At 43.2% G+C, this 21007-nt stretch overlaps 1 protein-coding gene across 4 annotated transcripts in view; it reads left to right on the forward strand.

Moving 5' to 3' along the window:
• The first annotated feature begins 266 nt into the window (after positions 1 to 266).
• Positions 267 to 21007, forward strand: part of Arid3b (AT-rich interaction domain 3B) — a 50888-nt gene continuing 30147 nt past the window's right edge. For all 4 annotated transcript variants that reach the window (XR_005091944.1, XR_005091943.1, XR_005091945.1 and 1 more), the window contains exons 1-2: positions 267 to 396; positions 2933 to 3541. Coding sequence is in view for 1 of the 4 variants with exons in the window: in XM_028865107.2 (XP_028720940.1) it covers positions 3008 to 3541 (534 nt within the window). In the remaining 3 variants the exon portion in view is untranslated. The remainder of the gene's footprint in view (positions 397 to 2932; positions 3542 to 21007) is intronic.

Genomic DNA, 21007 nt, shown 5'->3' on the forward strand with positions numbered 1-21007 from the left:
TTTTCAACTCCCCGCGAAAGCACTCCCACCGGAACTGCTCTGTGTCTGCGCTTTCCCATTGGCTGAAGCTTCCGCCCGCCTTAAATAGCTTCCGCCCACGGGCCTAACCGGAGGGCGGTCCCTAGGAGTCACTTCCGCCTCATCCCCCCCACTCCCTCACCTCCTTCCCTTTTTAGCTGCTTCCGGCCTCAGGCCCCGCCCCAATCCGTGAGGCCCCGCCCCTGCCTGCCCCTCCCCCGCCCCGGGCCGACGGCCCGGCCCCCGCGGCACCGCTTCCGGTGTGGGCCCCGCCCCGGCTGTGGCCCCCAGCTGCGGAGGAGTCGGAGGCTCAGCTGCTGCGCCGGGGCCTCAGCGGCTGCCTCCTCCCAAGCTGCGAGCCCGGAACGCTGCGCATAGGTGAGCGGCGCGGGTCTGGGTTCTTTCAGCCGCGGCGGGAGCGGGGCTGTGGCAGGTGGAGGGGACCGAAATGGGAGCCGAGGCAGGTGTGAAGGGGAGACGCGGGCCGGCGAAGCGGGGGGACCGCTGAGGAAAAGTGAGAGAGCGGCCGGGAGGAGCTCGATCCTCCGGGTGCCCAGAGAAGTGGTTTGAGATAAAGGGATGGGGAAGGTAAGGGACCCCCGGGGCACCTCAGGGCGAGCTTAGGTGGGGTTTGAGTGATTGGAGAAGAGCCTGGAGATTGGCGGAGAGGGTTTGGTGGGAGTCAAAGTGATAGCGCTACATTGGGAGTGGGGTCAAGAATAGAAAGAGGGGTTCGAGGGGGTCGGGGACAGCGGCTGGAAACGAAGGGAAGGGAAAGAAGGGTCAGCAAGGCCGGTCTGAAGCGGCAAGCGGTCCGTTGCGCCCGGTTTGGAGGTCCGGGAAGTTTAGAGGACAGAGCGAGAGATGGAGGGATGAAGTGGTTTAGATTTCTGAGGCGCAAGTTCTCTAAATGTTGGTAGTATTGTTTGGATCACTGGCTGCTTAGGGATTGGGATGGGACGGGCTCTGTGAGGGCGAGTGTGCCGAGTGCGAGTCGTCTCTGTCTTACTAAATAAAGAGGCAATGGGACACCTACCTCCCCCTCTGCTGAGGGCAGCCTGCAGAGAAGATGGTACCACCCAGACAAGAAACATTTGTACACTGACCGGCAGGAGTTGGTTGAAATATTCCGGTTGTGTTGGTTGACTTTAATAATAATTACATGAATATTTTTAAATGACCAGTGAATTGCTTGTTACTCTTTTGTGTGTGTTTTGTTTTTGTATTTTTGTCCCCAAATTGGTTTTTATTTTAAGTGAATACTTTTGCCAACTGGGTGTGAATCCTTTCAGGCTTCCTTACGGAATAAAAACTACAGCGGAATGAAAGTATTGCTGCAGGCATGACTTATACTTTCTAAACTGCTAAGAGGAAGTACGAATAGTAAGAAGCAAATTGGAATTTGAATCTTTTAACAGTCTATGAAAGCTACAACCAAGTGCTTCTAAGAAACAAACTGAGAATTGTCTAGCATGGCTCTGTTTTGTTTGTTTGTTTGTTTTTTTCGTTTTGAATTTTTTTCCCTAGCTTTAAAAATTATACCCCTATATGAGTGTAAACATTTATAAATCAAAGCCATTTTTTCTTGTTAGGGATTACTTCCCCTGTGAATTTTTGAAGATGGTAAAGATTTCATTTTCTTCTTCATTTCAAGATGATTCATTTCATCTTCCACCTCAGTCCTAAAACACTGGGACAATGCAAATATCAAGTCCCAACCTGCTCAGCACAGCTTCCCCTTTCATGTGGCAACAAAATTGCACACCCCGTTGCTAGTCCTCTGCACCCTAAAATTTGCTCTGGCATGGTAATCCATTCACTTAGGAAGACTTGTGAGAAAATATAATTGAAGTGAGGTTTGTTGAAGGTGGGAGCCTGGGAAGGGTTAGAGGTGGAAGGGTGTGAAAGGGGGTTTGTGTTTGGAGACAGATTGGTAAGAATGCAGATAAACCTGCCCCCAGAATACTTGGGGACTGCAAGCCTTTTCTTACTGTATTCATAGAATAAATATAGTGGAAGTGAATCAGAAAGAAAGAGGATGTGAGGAGATTTACTTGTGATTTATAAAAAAAAAAAAAAAAAAAAAAAAAAAAAAAAAAAAAAAAAAAAAAGTTGACTTGTTTAGACAATATTGGTACCTGTTTCAAATTAATTAACTTTAAAATCTCCAGAGGAATTCCCCCCCCCCTGTTTGTTTTTGAGGGAAGCTTGCAATTTGAGACTCTTGCCTCCTTGCATGTTTCTTTCTTTCATGTTGTTGAAACCGGATTCTTTTGGAGGCTATAATGTCCACTTAGCCTGGTTCAGTCCACTCAGCAAGCTGGCCAGCAATTTGATCTGGGAAATTTGTGAAGTTTTAAGCCAAGAGCAGTTTGCTTGGTCTTGCTTTTTCCATCAGAAAAGTCATTTTGTCTGTCTGCTATAACTCTGTGTCTAGCTTGAGTCAGAATCCCCTTCTCCAGAGAGCCTGGGAATATAAGCCATATTCTTTCTTTTGCAGTCAGTCCATTTTTTGCCTTTGTTAACTGCAGTTTTCATAGTTATTACAAATTTCATAATTCAAACCCCTGCACAGTGCAAGCCCAATAGATAACTGTTTGATAATGTAGAGAGTAAGAGATGAGAACTCAGTTGTTAGCAAACTTAAATATCTTCTGGATTTCCTTTTTAAAGAATGCTTAAATCTACCACTCCTGAGGTTTACCCCCTTTCCCCTCTTAGATCCTGTTCTCTTCTTTATAATTTTCCCTCCCCACCCACCATACCCTACAACTTACTCATCTTGAAATTCAGGTTTAGGAGCGTTTAGTATTCAGAACTTTACTGGAGAAAAGAAAATCTTTTTGTACCTGTTTTACATAGTTTTTTCCCCCTCTTCCTCCCTTGTGGTTTTGGTTACTCACTTAAAATACAGACCCAGTGCGCGTGCTGGGCTGTGCCCAGGTTGAGAGCCATGCCGGTCTGTGGGTGAAGCCTGAGACAGTCAGTAATGGAGCCTCTGCAGCAGCAACAAAAGCAGCCACACCAGGCTCCTCTACAGATGGATGCCAGAGAGAAGCAGAACCCGCAGCAGACAAGAGAAGCACAGTTTCTGTATGCCCCCAAACTAGGTGCCCAGTCTGCTCTCCTTTCAGTTACACCTGGGAGACCTTCTGGTAGCCCTGTTCTGGGTCCCTTAGCCAGAGTCACACCAGCCACACCAGTGAGCCAAGTATATGAGCAGAGCAATGTGAACTCCGAACCCGAGGAAGAGGAAGGAGGTCTGGAAGATGAAGATGGAGATGATGATGTTGCAGAGGTGGCTGAAAAAGAGGCCCAGGCTGCTTCCAGATTTTTCCATGTGCAAAAAGCAACTCGCCAAGACCCCAGAGCAGCACCCATGTCCAGCCTGCTTCCAGTACCTGGACTCCCACCACAGGGACAACAAGCTAGAGAAGACCATACCAAAGATACTTCCAAGGCCCCACCTTCCATCTCCACAGCTGGGCAGCCAAGCTGGAATCTGGATGAGCAGCTTAAGCAGGTCAGTCTTTCTGCTATGGGAGGCCATTTTTTTCTACCTATAGGTCAGCTGCAGAGGGTGCTGGATGGGCAGGAGCGGGCACCATGCCTTCTCACCCACGGCACTGACTATGAATATGAATAGACGGAAGTTTTTCTCAGCATTTGTCTGCTTGAACTGAGGGTATAGCTCCATGATAGTGTAGGACTCTAGATTTAGTCTCTAGGACCACAAAAATATTAAGTGATGGTTCTTTTTATTAAAGCATTAGAGTGTATAAGTTACTGTTAATGCAGTTTGTTCCAGGTTTCTGTTAAAGAATCTCTCCTTTTTCTTGTTTGTTTTTTTTTTTTTTTTTTTCGAGACAGGGTTTCTCTGTGTAGCTTTGGAGCCTGTCCTGGATCTCGCTCTGTAGACCAGGCTGGCCTCAAACTGACAGAGATCTGCCTGGCTCTGCCTCCCCCGAGTGCTGGGATTAAAGGTATGTGCCACCACCATCCGGCTCTCCTTTTATTTTTTAAAGGAAGAATGAGCTGTGTTTCATTAGGACTATCTAATAAACAGAGTGGCTAGTTCACACTTGTAATTCCAGCACTTAGGAGGTGGCGGAAGAAGAGACTCACCATGAGTTCTAGAATGAAACCCTGTCTCAAAAACCGGAAGATAATATAGTAATAGTAGAAGTAGTAATTGTAATAATAAAATAAAAAATAAAGGAGTTGGGTGTGGTGGTATACACCTGTAATTTCAGTACTTGGTAGGCAGAGACAAGAAGATCTTGGTAAGTTCAAGGCTAACCTGGTCTGAGTACTAAGTTCCAGGCCAGCCAGGACTACACATTTTTAAATAATGAAATTCATGGTTCTAATTAGTTTTTCATGTAAGAATGTAGAATTTTTTTTCCTATGAGTTTCTTAGCTCCAAGTAAACCCGAGATCTTGTTCTTTTGTTGTTTTGAAGTTGAATGTAGCTGCTAAAAAGCACTTACGTGTATTTCTCAACAGAGAGCCTTATAGACATTCTGTTTTATCTTTACATCGTTTGGTTAGAAAGAGGGGCCAGGCGGCGGTGGCGCACGCCTTTAATCCCAGCACTTGGGAGGCAGAGCCAGGCGAGTCTCTGAGTTTGAGGCTACAGAGCGAGATCCAGGACAAGCACCAAAACTATACAGAGAAACCCTGTCTCGGAAGAAAAAAAAGAAAAAAAGAAAAAGAAAGAGAAAGAGGGAAGGGAGACCTTAGAATTCCTTTTTTACTCAAAGAAAGTTGAAATTAGTTCCAAACATGATTGCATATCAGAGTCAACTAGGGAGTTTTGCTTGTTTCTTTGGAGGGGGGAGCTAGAGTTTGGTGGTGCTAGGGACTAGGGCCTCCAGCATGTTAGTAGGAAGGTTTTTTTATAAAGGCAGGCAGTAGAGTCCTAATAGTGAATTGTTTTGGAGGGTGGAGCCTAGGGGATCTCTTCTCAACTAAGCCTTTGTCTTTATAATTTCTTTGTGACCTACAATGCAGTTTTTCACTGTTCAAAGTATGAGAGTAATGGTAAGTTGTTCCAGGGTGATTTGTTGGTGTTATAGGCAGGGCATTTTTCATGATAAGGCCACTAGTACCTAGATATTCTGAGTTTACATATACACCATCTATGTAGTCCATTGATGCTACTTAGAAGCCATTTGTGAAGAGCTATGGCTTACAAAAGGGCACCTGAGAAGTCATAGTTGAAAAGGTCCTTTGGAAGCTGAAAAATAGGCAGCTTGACTCAAGGAGCCCTGTGCAGTTTACCTGACTTTTTTAACAGTAGTGTCAGAAGTAGGTTCTAATCCCATCTTTTGGTAGCATACTAATTTGTTCTGAGCCTGTGTTTTATCAACTGCACGTTGAAAATAATGAAGCTAAGTATGGTTTATATTGAAAAACTAAATTTGTGAGACTGAGACAGGAGGGTTATGAGTTTGAGGCCATCGTGGGGTACAAAGTAACAACGGTACTAGTACTGCTAATAAGAAGGCATTTCTCAAGGATGTTGTAAAGAGAACAAGTGAACCATGTGAATGCCTGTTTGGTGCCACGCACACGGCAGATGTGCAGCAGGAGTTGTCTTGTACAGCTGTTGTGCCTTCCTCTTCCACATCCTAACGGGCATCCCTCTGAGGCAGAAGAGGTGCTGGGAGACACAGATCACCCAAGGGGGTAGCAGCGAAGCCAAGACTAGAATCAGAACCCCAGCTTCCACGACAGCGGCACCTGGCCTCCAGCCCAGATCTGCCTCCTGGCTGATTTCTTTGGTTTAGTAAAACATCTGTGAATTGCCGGCAGCCCCTGCACTGCTGTGTGGTTGGCACAGTTCCATGCCGGCCGCTGAGTCAGCTTACAGCAGGAACCGCCCTGACAGCGCTGGGAAAGTTCAGGCCCGAGGCGGCGGCTGCCCCCGCCTTGGCAGCTGGCCAGCCCCTGTGTGTGTGCGCGGTCATTCCTAGAAAGTGCAGCCGTGTGTGAGGAACAAGTGGAGCTCCAGAGCCTGTCTGTCTTCAGGAAGTGCAGCAGGTGTTGAGGTCAAGCCATTAGAGCTTTGAAAAAAGAGACTCTTCAGGACTGGCGTGTGCGTGCACACGTGGACGTTGTGGCAGGGCGCCCAGCCCAGCGTTCTGTATGGCAGCCGCCCCGTGGCTGCACAGCCCAGTGCTCTGGGGGCTGGCTGTTGGCAGCTCAAACCCTCTGAGTTCATTTAAGTTTCTGAGGCATACATACTAAATATAGACTGTTTGGCAGAACGCCTGCCAGAAATGTTTTCATAAATGCCAGAGTAGCTAAAGCCTAATGCTTCATTCTAAATTTACCTTCCTTCTGAATGTAGAGAAGAACTCTGTCAGGGAAACAGTGAGGAACGGTGTCTTAAAACCCTTGACGGCCACTTCTTGTTCCTCTTGTAAACTTAGTTTTTCAGGTTGGTCTTTGGGCCCCTCCTTTGCTTTAGTTTTGTTGTTGTTTTGTGTGAGTGTTAACTTTTTACTACACTTTATTGATTTTTGTGTATGTACGTGGGCATATGCATGCCATAGTGGTATACAGAGGTCAGAGGACAACTTGTGGGAGTCAGTTCTCTTTACACCCTGTGGGCTCAGGAATCGAACCCAGGCTGGCTTAGTGGCAGGTGCCGTTACCAGATGTGCCATCCTCCCCACCCTCCTTCCTTGTTTGAAACCTTGCTTTAGTTATTTAAATTTTTACTGTGTGTGTGTGTGTGTGTGTGTGTGTGTGTGTGTGTGTGTGTGTAGTTATGCTTTGGACAGACTAAAAACGTAGCTCTGAGAGAGCCTGTAAAAATCATCAGACCATGAGACTAGCTGTTTTTGTTCTTCAGTCTTTTGTTCTTTAAGTAATTAACTTTTAGAGAGAAGTTAAGTAGCACTTGCTACAGCAACAATTCAAAGACCTTTTACAGTTGACACAAGATCTTAATTGTTAATGAGTTATAGTGTCCTTTATTCTAAACAATCTATTCGGGCAGAGTCTTTGTGCCAGGGCTATCCACTGCAGGCATGGCTCTCCCTCAGGGAGCCAGATGTCTAGCAGTGGTGTTGCAGCAACCTCAAGTTAGAGTTGGAGGTGGGATGCGGTAACTTAACTCAGCTGAAACCCTGCTGAGGCTGCTCTGGGATGCAGATATTCTAAAACAAATGTTGTTTTTCAAACATTCATATACATACCAAAGTAGAAGAGGTGATTTCCCCCCCTCTGTACAGCATTGTGTAGAATTCTCAGAAAGTGTTTTACAGGAGTTGGTGAGGGGCTGGGCAGGCATTTACGAACTGGAACGCTTAAGGGCAGCACAGTTAGCCTTTGTTTCTGAAATCCTGTTCTTACAGCACATAGGATCAAAATTACCTCATGGATTCTCTTCTCAAAGAAAGCCTTGCAAAATATTTGCTTCTAAGGCTTGGCTCATTCTCTGACACCAGGGTGATGGGAAGATGGATAATACTATGGAGCCCAGCATTCTAAAACCTGTCAGATTTCTATGGGCAGAGTAAATAATTGTAAAACAAGACAACAAAGAACTGAGTGTCCCTTTTCTCAAAGGAGGTCACTCAGCCAACTTGGGGCGGGGGTGCTGGCCCTTTAGGGGTGGTCTTCTGCTGCCTGGATAGTGGGTGTTTCGGCAATACAGGCTTTGTCTTGAGCCCATTAGTGGAGCTAGGTTTCCTTCCATAGAACAGGAAGATGAGGGATAGTTTGATAGGCATGTAGGGGCTAGAGTTTATATGTCTGCTTTTCTGCGTGCTTTGCCGGACACTTTCAATATGTGTGGCTTTGCATTGCCAGCTCAGTGCAAAGCACTGAAATTTACTGGGGTTCATTGCTCAGTAAGGATTGGCCTCTCCTCAGTCCCATGTGTTTGTTGTACAAGGCTTTGTTCAGAGTTGCCTTCTAGGATGGAAGAATCATATTTCAGAAAACTTGCAACTGAAGAATTCCTAACCCTTCTTAAAGCTTGCTGATTACATGTTAATGAGAACAGGGTATCGCCAGTTGTGAACATCTGGGGGCTGTTTGCTGCCTCTAGCCTGTGGCAGCACCTCTGCAGGGTAGATGCCAAGGAAGCTCCAAGGCAGGTGGGAAGATCATTTAGTTTGATGTGCACTGGTAGACAGAAAGGAACATGACTTGGTTTAGTTTGTTTAACTAAATCATTGAATTTGTGTGCAGTTAATAAATGATTATTAATGGCATACAAAAATGGAAATTGGGCTCAAGTGTAATTCATTTGGCAGAGTGCTTGCCCGGCACACATAAACCCTGAGCTTGATCCCCAGCATCCCATAAATGACATGGTGACATACTTCTGCAGTCTAGCATTTGGGAGGTAAAGGAAAGAAAATCAGAAGTTCAAAATAATCCTTGCCTATGTAGTTGAGCTTGAGGACAGGCTGTGCTACATGAGACTTTGTCTCAAAAAATCAAATTAGTCTTGTCTTACTATGTGAGATTAATTCCTGCTGGGCAATTAGCTTGCAGTGTGGCATCTGTCCTTTTATTCTAATGCTCTAACAAACTGCTTTCCAGGATCTGTCCTTCTAGTGTGTGGGCCCATCAGTAGGCCTACTTGGTACATAATTGATAAGTATTTCATGCAAAACATTTGAGGGGTTTGCAAAACTTGATTAAACTGTTGACTGGAAAGAAAAGGCGCTTTCCATTTTCTCTGTAGTGTGTCTTCATGCCCCCAGTATCCGGAATCACTGTCTGTCTAGATCAGTGGCTCTCAGCTGAAGCTGATCCTTCTTTACTGCTTGACATTTAGCAGTGTTGTGCCTGCATCTGGAAGCAGATGTGTACTCCTAGCATCTAGTGAGAAGAGCCATTGAGGCTGCTAAACATCACATGGAGTATTGGACAAGATTTGCTCACTCCCAGCAAGGAATTGTCTGGTCGAAGGTGCCAAGGTTGAGAAACCCTGCTGTCCATCGTTTCCTTAGGCAGAGTAGGCTGTGCTTTCAAAGATTGTTGTTTGTGCACTGCTCTTAGTAGCTGAGAAGTTTGACAGCCTTGAGTTTTCTTCATTTCTGGTTATTTTTGCTGTTGCTTATTTATTTTTTTCTTTGCTTTGTTTTGATTTTTGAAACAAGGTATTTTTGTGTATTCTCTATTCTTTCCTTTTTGGTTTTTCCAGTTAGGTTTTCTCTGTGTAGCCCTGGCTGTCCTGAAACACTCTCTGTAGCCTCGAACTCAAGAGATCTGTCTGCCTCTGCCTCCCAGGTGCTGAGATTAAAGGTCTATACTACCATGTCCACCTTCTTTCCTGTTTTTTTTTATCTTAATTAATTAATTAGTTGATTGAGATAGGGTCTCACTATGTAGCTTTGGCTGGCCTAAAACTTGCTATATAGACCAGGCTGGCCTCAAACTACAGAAATCTGCCTGCCTCTGCCTCTTGAGTGCTAGGATTAAAGTGTGTGTCACTACACTTTTTTCTTAATTCTATTTTTAATGTCCATTTTGAGTTTATGGCCTTAGGTAGTCATTACAGTGAACACACTATACCTGGGAGAGTGTTGGTTGGGATCTACGCCTTGAGGCTCTTCCATGGCTCTTCCAGCCTAGCCCTGTGAACTATCCGTGATATTTATGGCAGTTTATGAAAGAGCTTGGTTGCCCCTCCACAGTTAACCCCCAAAGATTAAGGCAGATACTTGACACACATGTTACCTACTAGCAGATTTGATTATGAGATCAGTCTTCGTTTGAGAGACAGGAGGTGTGGCTCTAGATGCTAGCTCCACCACTTGTTGGTTACAGTGCTTTGAAAAAGCACTTTAACTATCTGCACTGGACCCAAGAGGACATCGGTTTCCAGAGGGATGGTACTTCTCCCACCATCATTGGGGTTGGTTTTTTGTTTTTCGAGACAGAGTTTCTCTGTGTAGTTTTGGTGCCTATCCTGGATCTTGCTCTGTAGATCAGGCTGGCTTGAACTGACAGAGATCCGCCTGGCTCTGCCTCCTGAGTACCAGGGTTAAAGGCTTGGGATACCACTGCCTGCCCTGAGGTTGTTTTATAGATGCTACAAAGGTAGAAGAAAAATAGAAATGTGAACCATCTTTGTAAAAAGCATATAATGTCTAAAGTTAGGTTGAATTGTCATTAATTCCTAAGTACTTTTTGTTTGTTTGTTTTTTATTTTTTTGAGACAGGGTTTCTCTGTGTAGTTTTGGTACCTGTCCTGCTCTGTAGACCAGGCTGGCCTCAAAACTCACAGATCTTCTCGGCTCTGCCTGCCAAGTACTGGGATTAAAGGTGTGCTGCACCACCACCACCACCACCACCACCACCACCACCACCACCACCACCGCTTGACCATCCTAAGTACTTCTTAAGGCTCTAATTTTTAGTCCTTACTGGCTTGGTAGGTAAGATGTAAATCCTAGATACTAGTTGAGGACAATTCCTTTAGGTTTTCTAGACTGTGGCCAAACATAAGTATTCTAGAGTCCCCTGAAACTATTCAGGCTTGTGGAAACATGAACCACTTACTTTGTTCTGCTTTCCGTGTTAGCACAGGGCTATGTGAGTGTTTCGGAAATGATAACTGGCTTAGTTTGGTCCTTATCCCTCAAAGACTAATCCCTCTGTATATGTCCTAGGTCCCACTATCTCCTAGGCTTTGAGAAACTTGCTCCATCAGTGAAGACTTCTATTTCCTGACTTTTTAGACTCCTCTCTTCTGAAGCATTCTCTGCAATTAAACATTATCTCTCAAACTTTAAAACAAAACAAACAAACAACAAAACTGTAGTCTTCAAAATCACACATCATATGATTGTTAAAAGACAGTGAATTTGCTTTTTAAAGAAAGCCTAGACTGCACATTAATCCCAGTCATGGTTTCTCAAAGGACTTGTACACCTTCCATTTCATTTTGCCAAAACACTCCAACCAGAACCCTGGCCCTTCCATTTTTCTTTGCTAACGTTTCTAATGGCTGTCATGTTGCGTAGTCCAGGCTTCCCTGACTGCATTTGATATTTCAGAAGAGGGTTGGGTACCATTGACCATTCCCTCTTTGAAGTATTTTCTTTTTTCTGCTTATGTTTCTTTATCCTGTAGTGCTTTCTTTTCACCTAGTTCTCCAGGTATTATTCTAAGCCTTCACTACGTCATCCTTGGGAGGCTCTTTTATTTGGATTTCAGTCATGATGAAGCATGTATGTTATTTGAATCTATGTTTCTGGTCTGAGATCAGCATATATAATCCCAACTGACTGCTTAACATTTACATTCATATCCTACTCACAATGGGCAGTGGTGATGCATGTCTTTAATCCTAGCACTTGGGAGGCAGAGGCAGGGGGATCTCTGAGTTCAAGGCTAACCTAGTCTACAGAGTGTGTCCCCACACAGCCAGAGCTACACAGGAAAACCCTGTGTCAAAACACCAAAATAAGCTGGGCAGTGGTGGCGCACACCTTTAATCCCAGCACTCAGGAGGCAGAGCCAGGCAGATCTCTGTGAATTCGAGGCCAGCCTGGGCTACCAAGTGAGTTCCAGGAAAGGCGCAAAGCTACACAGAGAAACCCTGTCTCGAAAAACCAACGCCCCCCCCAAAAAAAAAACCCACCAAAATAAATAACTAAAAAGCTATCCTCCTCACATCTCAAGTTTAATACATGTAAAACAACTAAAAACTTTAGACAGGATCTTAAATATCAAGCAACCCAGGTTGTTCTCCAGCATGCTATATAGCTGAGGTGTCCTTAACTCCTGATCCTCCTGCACCCATTCTTCAAGTACTGAAAAAACTGAACTCTTGGTGTTAATACCCACCCTACAATCATTTTCTCTTGCATTTTCCTTCTCAGAAAATGGCCTTGTTAGACACTTAGTCATTCATCCAGAAACTTGGGGTTGGGTTATTTCCTACTTGCTCTTGTCACCTTGTTTCTAGCCCATCACCAAAGCTTATCAATCTTCTCTAGATATCTAGAATCCTGCCACTTGTCCGCCATCACCTACCTGCCTCCTCCAAGTCTGTGCTCACCCCACTTTCTAATCCATTCGACATAGCCTGTAATGATCTGGAAACTGAATCAGATTGTATCACTGTTTTAATGTCTTCTACAGATGCCGGGTGGTCCCATTATAAAATTCAAAATCTGCATCTCTAAGACCTGCCTCATCATCTTTGGCCTTGACTTTAGTAATCTGTCTCGTCACTGTTTTAAGAGCTGTGGCCTTTGCTGTGGTGATCATTCTGCCTGGGCACACTCTCGCCCAGGTTTGTTCTTTTTCTCCTTCAGTTCTCCATCGAAACTGTCATTTCCTCAGAAGTCCTATCTTCGCCCTCAATGCGGGGTCAGGTTCTCTCTGTATGCTGTCATTGAACATTATGTTTTACATATTTTATGTTTGTGTTGGTTGGTTGATGTCTCATTCGTAGGCTAGAGCAGTGGTTCTCAACCTTCCTAATGCTGCGACCCTTGAGTATAGTTCCTCAGGTTGTGGTGACCCCCAACCATAAAATTATTTTTGTTGCTACTTCGTAACTGTAATTTTGCTACTGTTATGAATCATAATGTACATATCTGAAATGCAGAGTATCTGATATGCCACCCCTGTGAAAGGGTTGTTCGACCCACAGACTAGATGAACCACAGACTAGATGAACCACAGACTAGATGGTGAGCTCCAGAGGACAGGAACCACACTTATTTGTATTCCAGCAGACATACAGTCATGGCAGAGTAGGCACTCGAGGTTTTGCTGCTTCTACCTTCTTTTCATTTACTCTGCTTTACTTGTTCTTCTCATTTACTCCGCATTCATGTGACTGGTTACATTTCGTGCTTGTGGGCGGGGTGGGTGGTAGGTGGGGAGATGGCAGTGTTAGTGTCTGCCTCATTTGCTCTAAACCGTTTTAAAAATTATTATTACATTATTTTCTGTGTTGGGGCAAGGGGCACATGTGGAGATCAGAGGAACAACCTGTGGGAATTGGTTCTCACCATCTACCTTGTGGGTTCCGCATATCAAACTCAGGTGCTTAGAAGCAAGAGTCCTTACCCACTGAGGTATCCTGCCAACCACACATTTTAAAATAGATTATCTATTCAATCTATAGCAGAATTAAGCAGAAGGTACAGTGATTATCGCTCCTCCCCATCCTTCATTACTATCAAATCTTACACCAGAGAGTACATTTATTACAATCAAGGAAATTACATTGACACATTATTATCACTAAGCGTGTAGTTAACATTAGGGTGAATTCTTTTTAAAGAAATTACTACAAAATAGATTTCATGACATTATTTTGTGTGCTGGGGTGGTGGTGTCTAAATGTGCGCATCCCGTGGTGAATGTGTGAACGGGGCTAACTTGCTGGAGTCCTTCCACTTGGTCATCAGACTTGGCAGTGATTACCTTTACCCTCTGAGCCATTGTGCTGCCAGCCTTTGGGATGCATTCTTACTGTACATTCTGTGAGTTTAACAAACGTATAATGACGTGTATGCACCATGATACAGAACAACTTTGCTGCCCAGGAAATCGTGTTGTACTGTTTCAGTCTTCCTTGCCTGCTGGCTCCTGGCAACCCACTGACCCTTTTTCTTGAGGTTGATATGATCTGCTGATCTTACTTAAATTTGTTGGTTTTATTTACACAAATTTGTTTTCTTTTAGCTGTAACACATTTTCTAGAATTCTTGTTATTTAACAAATACATCTTAGGCTATAAATACTTTTCTTGAATCAATCTCACTTTTGCTGTTATCTACAAATTTTGCCCCTTGAAAACTGGCATGCTTTTGAGTCTCTGAAATTTAAGATATTTTCTGTTTTAGCCTTATGTATGATTTAGTTTCTATAAATGTCCTTGAAAACAACGTGTGTTCTCTACTTGATAGATACAGTGTTATCTTTGTCTATTGGATTGAGTTTGTTAATTTGCATTTACTTAGATCCTTATATTCTAAGGTTGTTTTTGTTTGTTTGTTTGTTTTGTTTTGTTTTGGTTAGTATTTGGTTATTGGGATTGATACATGTAGATTTACTTCTTGTTTCTTTTAAAATTCAGAATGTGCGAGCTACACATTCTGAATCTCACATGTGGATCTGTTTCCACCCTCTTGTTTTGATTTTAAGAATGCCCCTCTTGTTTTTCTCCATTCCTGTCTTCATTTATTTAGTTGTTGTCTTTATTTATTCTTTATCTCTTACATGGTTTTAGAAACTTTACTTTCTATTCTTCTATTGGTTACTTTTTATTCTTTTGAGATGTGGGCCTCACTTTTACCTAGATTGGTCCCCAACTCCTAGACTTGGGTCATGCTCTTGCCTTAGCCTCCTGAGTAGCTGAGATGACAGGCATTTTAAAAATTATATTTACTAGAATGTGTGTGTACAAATACATACCATAGCGTACATGTAGAAGTCAGGTCAACTTGGAGGATTCAGTTCTCCCTTCCTACCATGTAGCTCCTAGGGATTGAACCAGGTTGTCAGGCTGGATGGCAAGTGCCTATACCTGCTGAGCCACCCCATGCCCACTTACCCCAGCACGTTTTTATTGGTTACTTTTAGATTGTAATTTGCATCCTTAATCTTTCAGCAAACCATGGTACCTAAGTCATTCTGTGTTTTTAACTTCTGACACCCCAGTTCTGACTTGGAGCCTCTTGTGGTTTGTACTTTAGTTCCAGTTTGTTCTGTTTATGCTTTTCTCCAATTTTTCCCCTTAAAAGTCAGTCAGTTCTTTCCTTTTTCTTTTTTTGTGTTTGTTTTTGTTTGTTTTGTTTTGGTTTTGGTTTTGGTTTTTCAAGATAGGGTTTCTCTGTGTAGTTTTGGAGCCTGTCCTGGATCTCACTCTGTAGACCAGGCTGGCCTCCAACTCACAGAGATCCGCCTGGTTCTGCCTCCTGAGTGCTGGGACTAAAGGCGTGCGCCACCACCGCCCGGCCAATTCTCTATACTTACCAAGTTTATGTATTTTTTCCTCACCACTACTTGTGTTCTACTCTCCAGTTTTGTTTCCCTCTTGTTCCCTCAGTGTTCTTCACTGAGTTTTTAGTTTGTAGTAGATTCAGCCATGGTGAGATGAATTGCTTCTTCATAGCTTTCTTTTTCCCTTTTGTGCTTTGTTCATAGCCCTGTGGACCCTGGGTCCCTACATTGACCATTATTTTGTCTTCCTTAATCCCGTTTTTTTCTAGTTGAAGAGTGTAGTGTGGTGTGAGCCTGGTTGCTGATCTTTGTAAATCTTTGTTTTTAAATTTTTACTGTTTTGTGCTTGACAATAGTGTTCTAGATTTGGACTCTCTTTTATCTATTCCATTTGAACCCTGTTCTGTCCCATAAGCCTGATTTGTGGTCATTTCCTCTCTTTCAACTAACACTATTTTTTTCTTGGACAGTTTTTTTTTCTTGGTCAAGTATGTGTATGTTCAGGTGCATGCTTGGGGGGCGGGGTTCATCCACAGGAATACTGGCCAGTAAGCCCCAGGGATCCTTCTGACTCTACCTCCCCACTGATGGGAACTCAAGCATGTGCCACCACACCTGGCATTTGAATGTGGGTCCTGGGGATCAAACTTGGGTCCCCATGCTTTCAAAGCAAGTGCTTGGGGAAAAATAAATTAATATATATATTTGTTGTTGTTCATTTGTTTTTTTTAAGACAGGGTCTCTCTATATAGCCCTTGCTGTCCTGGAACTCGACTGACTTTGTAGACCAGGCTGGCCTCAAACTCACAGAGATCCGCCTGCTTTCGGAGTACTACGATTAAAGGTGTGACTGCTGCCTAGCTAATTCCTTTAATTTTTTAAACTATGAATCATAGGATTTGTTTAAACTTTTTGTTGGGCTCAGAGGTTGAGAGCACTGACTGCTCTTCCAGAGAACCCGGGTTCAATTCCCAGCACCCACATGGCAGCTCACAACTGTCTGTAACGCCAGTTCCAGGAGCACATAAGTGGTGTACAGACATACATGCAGACAAAATGATCATAGACATAAAGTAAAATAAAAAATGTTTAAAAAAAGGTTTTTTGGCTGGGCATTGGTGGTGCACACCTTTAATCTCAGCACTTGGGAGGCAGAGGCGGACAGTGACTTTGAGGCCAGCCTGGTCTACAGAGTGAGATCCAGGACAGCCAGGACTGTTTCACAGAGAAACCTTGTCTCAACGGAGAACCAAAACAAAAAAACCAAAACAAAACCTTTGTTTGTTATAGAAGCTTCAAGTATACACAAGGAATGAAAAGACTTTGCTTACCTTTCTTTCAAGTATCCATATTTGGCCATTCCTTTGATACATGCTTTTAAATTCAGATGCATGTTTTTCCTTTTGTCCTGTCCTCTCCTGCATAAGAGTCCATTTCCTCTTGTGCTGATTTGCTGTCTTCTTGGCAAGCTCATTTTGTAGGGATTTATTTCTGGAAGACTTGTCTACTTAAGGGTGTTTTGTTTTCTCCTCTGCTGGGGTTCCGCCTGCTTAGCTGCTTCCTTTGGTTTGGCTGGTTGGATTTAAAGTGTGCATTTGTGCCTTAGTAAGAGCCTGACTTTCAGTGGGTGCTGTGTGGTGATGGCCAAGTTCCATGATGCCTCTGACCTGGTGTGTAGGTTTGCCAGGCCCAGTTCATGGGCCGTAGTAGATGTAATCTTTCAAGGTTTCTTCCTTTTATGTAGTTATTTCAGTTCTGATTCTTGACATGCCAGAGACCTGCAACTTGAATTCTAGGGGTTGGGGAAATGATTAAATCCCAGTCCTCACCCCTGTTAAGAACTATAGCTGGGGGCCCCAGGTATGGTAGGTAGTACACACCTTTAATCCCAGCACTCAAGAGGCAGAAACAAGCAGATCTCTATGAGTTAAGTTTGGCCCCCTAGGACCTACGTAGTGGAAGAAGACATGGGTCAAGGCTCACAACCCCCCCACACACAATAAATATATAAAAAGCAATAAATTATTAAAAATAAAATTTAAAAAACTAGTTGGGTGACATTCTTTAGCCCTCAGCTTTATCACTTGCTCCTTTTTCTACTTGTGAAGCCCTTTCTTGATTTCATGCTTAGTTAGTTCTGTGTAGGAGGTATAGAGTTAAATTTTATCTAGCATTTCTATAGGTTTAAGAATGGGGGAAGTCTGCCAGGCACACACCTTTAATTCCAGCACTCAGCAGTCTCTGGTCTGGTCTCTGTGAGTTTGAGGCCACCCTGGTCTACAGAGTGAGATCCAGGACAGGCACCAAAACTACATGGAGAAACCCTGTCTCGAAAATCCAAAAAAAAAAAAAAAAAAAAGAATGGGGGAAGTCTGTAGAGTTCTACATCAGATTATCCTTGATAGTGGTTTTGTTTGCTTTTTTTTTTTAATGTGTTTTTTAACAACTAGGATTTTTTGACCTGCCCTGTGACAACTACTGGCTCTATTTCATTGAGCTGTGTAAGGCAAGCCCTGCCATCGTTCCCATTTGTTGTTTTATTGACAGCTGAGGAAAGAGGGAAGTAGGCTGTATGTGGTCTTACCAGGAGGAGGCTGGGCAGTGAACCCAGGCAGATCTGGCTTGCAGCTCTGTGCTCCCTTCTGAGAGGTATAGTCTCTCAATGGTTTCATCACTTTAAAAATAACTTTGTGGTCTGGAGCTCAGTACAGTGCTTGACTAGTCTTCACAAAGCTTTGGGTTCATACCCCAGCACCACATAAAATGGGTGTTTGGTGTCTTGATTTCTGCAAAAGCTAGAGGGCTAAAAGTTCAGTGTCATCCTCAGCTGCAATACTCCATTCCTAGACTGCTTAAGACCCTGTCTCAATAATCAATCTATAGAATTTCTGTTTTTTTCTCTCAGATTGTAGGAGTCATTTGGGCTTATTTTAGGAAATATGGAAAATACACAAATTTATAAAGAAAAGATACAATCAACTATAGTCATACAACTTAGATATAACTTTAAACATTTGTGGTATATCCTTTGTATTTTAAAGGAAAATGCCTACTATAGGTTTATTATTTTATTCTATATACAGTTTTGTGCTTGACTTTTATTACTGATTAGTCTTCAAAATTTTTATTGTTTAAATAAATGCTAAAATGTCATTTTTAATATTTAATAGTGGTACATGTAAGATTTCAAACACAGGACAATGGCTGAGGTGCTTATTTAACATATCAAAGCAGACCTGGCCACCAGGTTCTCCCTTCATCCCTCAATCCCTACCTGTTTACAGGGCCCTCCTGGCTGACATACCTCACCCCCTACCCTGAACTCTCCAGCCCAGGGGGCTGGACTGTTCTTCCCAATATGATTCAGCCGTTTTAGTTGCCTGCTCTCTTTGTACCTTTGGCCTCCTGGCTGCTGCACCTGGTTCCCTCTCTTCCCTCACCCTCTCCCCACATGGCACACACACAGCTCAGTCTGGACATGTCCACTCTGGACTCTCCCAGATGTCCCTGTGTCTACCTCTGGCTGTGGTCTCCTACATGTCTACAGTAAACCTTCTCCACCATACCTAGGAGCGATCATATTCTGTTCTTTTCCTTTTTATTTTTATTTTTTTTCATTTAATACACACTTTTAATCCAGTACTAGGGAGGCTGAGGCAGGTGGATCTCTGTGAGTTCAAGGCTAGGCTGATCTACAGAGCAATCTCTAGGCCATCCAGGGTTACATAGTGAGATTCTGTCTCAATAAAATAAAATATAATTTTTAGAAATTTGAGACAGGATGTTACTGTAGCCTTTGCTGGCCTCAAACTTAGAATCCTTCTGCCTCTGCCTCCCAAGTACTGGGATTACAGACTTGAATCATCATATCTGTCGAATGTATTTTAAAATATTTGAGAAAGAAAAACGACAAATAGTTTTAAAACATGTGAAGTAAAAGTCAGCAGGACTTTGGGGTGGTTTCTTGATAAGTCTATAACTTTTCAGATTTTTAAAAATCACGATCTGTTTATATTTTTAACAAAAACAGAAACCATATGTATGGTACTTCAACTTTCTTTTTCTCAATACTGTGACTGTCTTTTATGAATGTTCATGAAACTGTTATTTTGTTGTTTATTTTTCGAGACAGGGTTTCTTTATGTAGCCCTGGCTATCCTGGAACTGGCTCTATAGATGCACTGACCTCGAACTCACAGAGATCAGCCTACCTCTGCCTCCTGAGTGCTGGGATTAAAGGCATGTGACACCACTGCCCGGCTATGAAGCTATGTTTATGCATGGCTTCTTGTTTATTTCTTTTGTAGTACTGAAGATTGAACCTAGGTTCTGTTACATGCTAGGCAAGCTCTGTTTAACCACAAAGCTATTATTTCACCCCTTACTCAGTTTTTATAGTCACTTATCTCAGAATCAAAAAAACTACAAAACTTCTTATGAACAGGCACTTACAGAAACAATTATAGGAAAATTCAGAGTACAAACTTAGAGTTCAAAAAATTGGCTTGAAGGACCAGAGAGATGACTCACTGGTTAAGAACACTTGCTACTCTTGTAAGGAATATGCACCATGTTTGGTGGCTCACAGCCCCCTGTAACTCAAGCTTCTAGATCTGATACCCTCTGTGGGTACCCACATGAATGTGCACATATCGACACAGACACATACACGTAAATAAATTAAATACAAAATTATCCTGGGCCTGGTAGCTCATATCTGTCCTCCCAACATTTGGGAGGTTGAAACAGGAAGGCTAAAAGTTCCAGCCCGTTTTGCTACCCAGAACCTGGACCAAATAAATAGATGAGACTTTTTAAAAAAACATTTATAAACTGATGCATGATAGATTTTTATTCCCTCTTAAATGTTTACTTCGTATACAATTAAATTGTGTTTTATGAGACTTTGAGGGCCGTGGCTGGCCAGGCTCCTGATCTCTTAGCTGTTTGTCCTGTTATGTCACAGTTGGCCTCACAGGCTCTAGCTCTGAGGAAGCTCCAGTGGCCATGTCAGCAGTCTTGTCAGAAGCACAAGGAACAGCTCAGAGGTAGCTGCAAAGGGCTATAGTGCTGGGTTCCGCAGAGAGAAGGAGCTGGGCTTTCTTCCTAGACCAGGCCTACTTTGCATTTCCCCCTTTGGCATTGGGTCCTCTCATCACAAATTTCTCCCTCATTTCAGAGAAACATCTCATTTCTGCCAGTCTTCCTGATTGCATGGTGTGATTTTGAATCTAGATGAGAACGTAGGATCATGTCCTCTCCTTTCTCCACCCTGCCCCCTTTCTACTGCTTAATCAGAAGTGTCACTTGGCTCTTTTTCCAAGCCACCGAGTTTGAATGATCTGTGTTGCTAGTGGGAGGTGGGCAAGCTCTTTCTGGTTCCTGCTAAAGTTACCTGACAGCGGAAGGTGAGCATCTGATAATTATAATTCCAGTGCTTCCTGGGCTAGAGTGATTTAGTTAAGAGCAGTAATCCTGATCTTATCAGGAAGGTTTTGTAGTCCAACAGTGTAGCTTCTAACAGTATCTATTTTGCTTCCTGGGCCTTCTCTCTCCCCTTAGGATTCTCCTGTAATCCTGCCCTGCCCCTTCTGTGTCTCATTGCTTCCTGCAATCAGTTAACACTAAGAAGAGAGCAGGAGTGTGCTTTTCTTTTCTTCAGACTAAGATCTAGGAAATGGGTTTTTAACATCGCAACACCACCAGCTAGGTCATCAGTAAAGCTGTCACATGCATGGCACATAAAATGCTGAGCCATGGATCTGGACAGAGATAGGTAGTTATGTGTTGCTCATTATAGGGAAAACAAAAACAGCCATATTCAGCCCAAATACTTTAGATAGGGACTATATTTCAGTGCAATTAATTGGTATCCAAGAGCTTGAGATCAGTGCCTTTGAAGCCTGGTGATTTTGCTAATGACTACTTTGAGGGTCAGTTCCTAGGAATTTGCCTAGATGCTTGCCCTTGGGGCTCATATCTATTAGATTATAGAGTAGACAGGAAATGCATTACCGTTTTGTCTTTTCAGAGAATGCTCAAGAATCTC

The sequence above is a fragment of the Peromyscus leucopus genome, chromosome 7 (assembly GCF_004664715.2).
Source record: "Peromyscus leucopus breed LL Stock chromosome 7, UCI_PerLeu_2.1, whole genome shotgun sequence".
Taxonomy (NCBI): Eukaryota; Metazoa; Chordata; class Mammalia; order Rodentia; family Cricetidae; genus Peromyscus; species Peromyscus leucopus.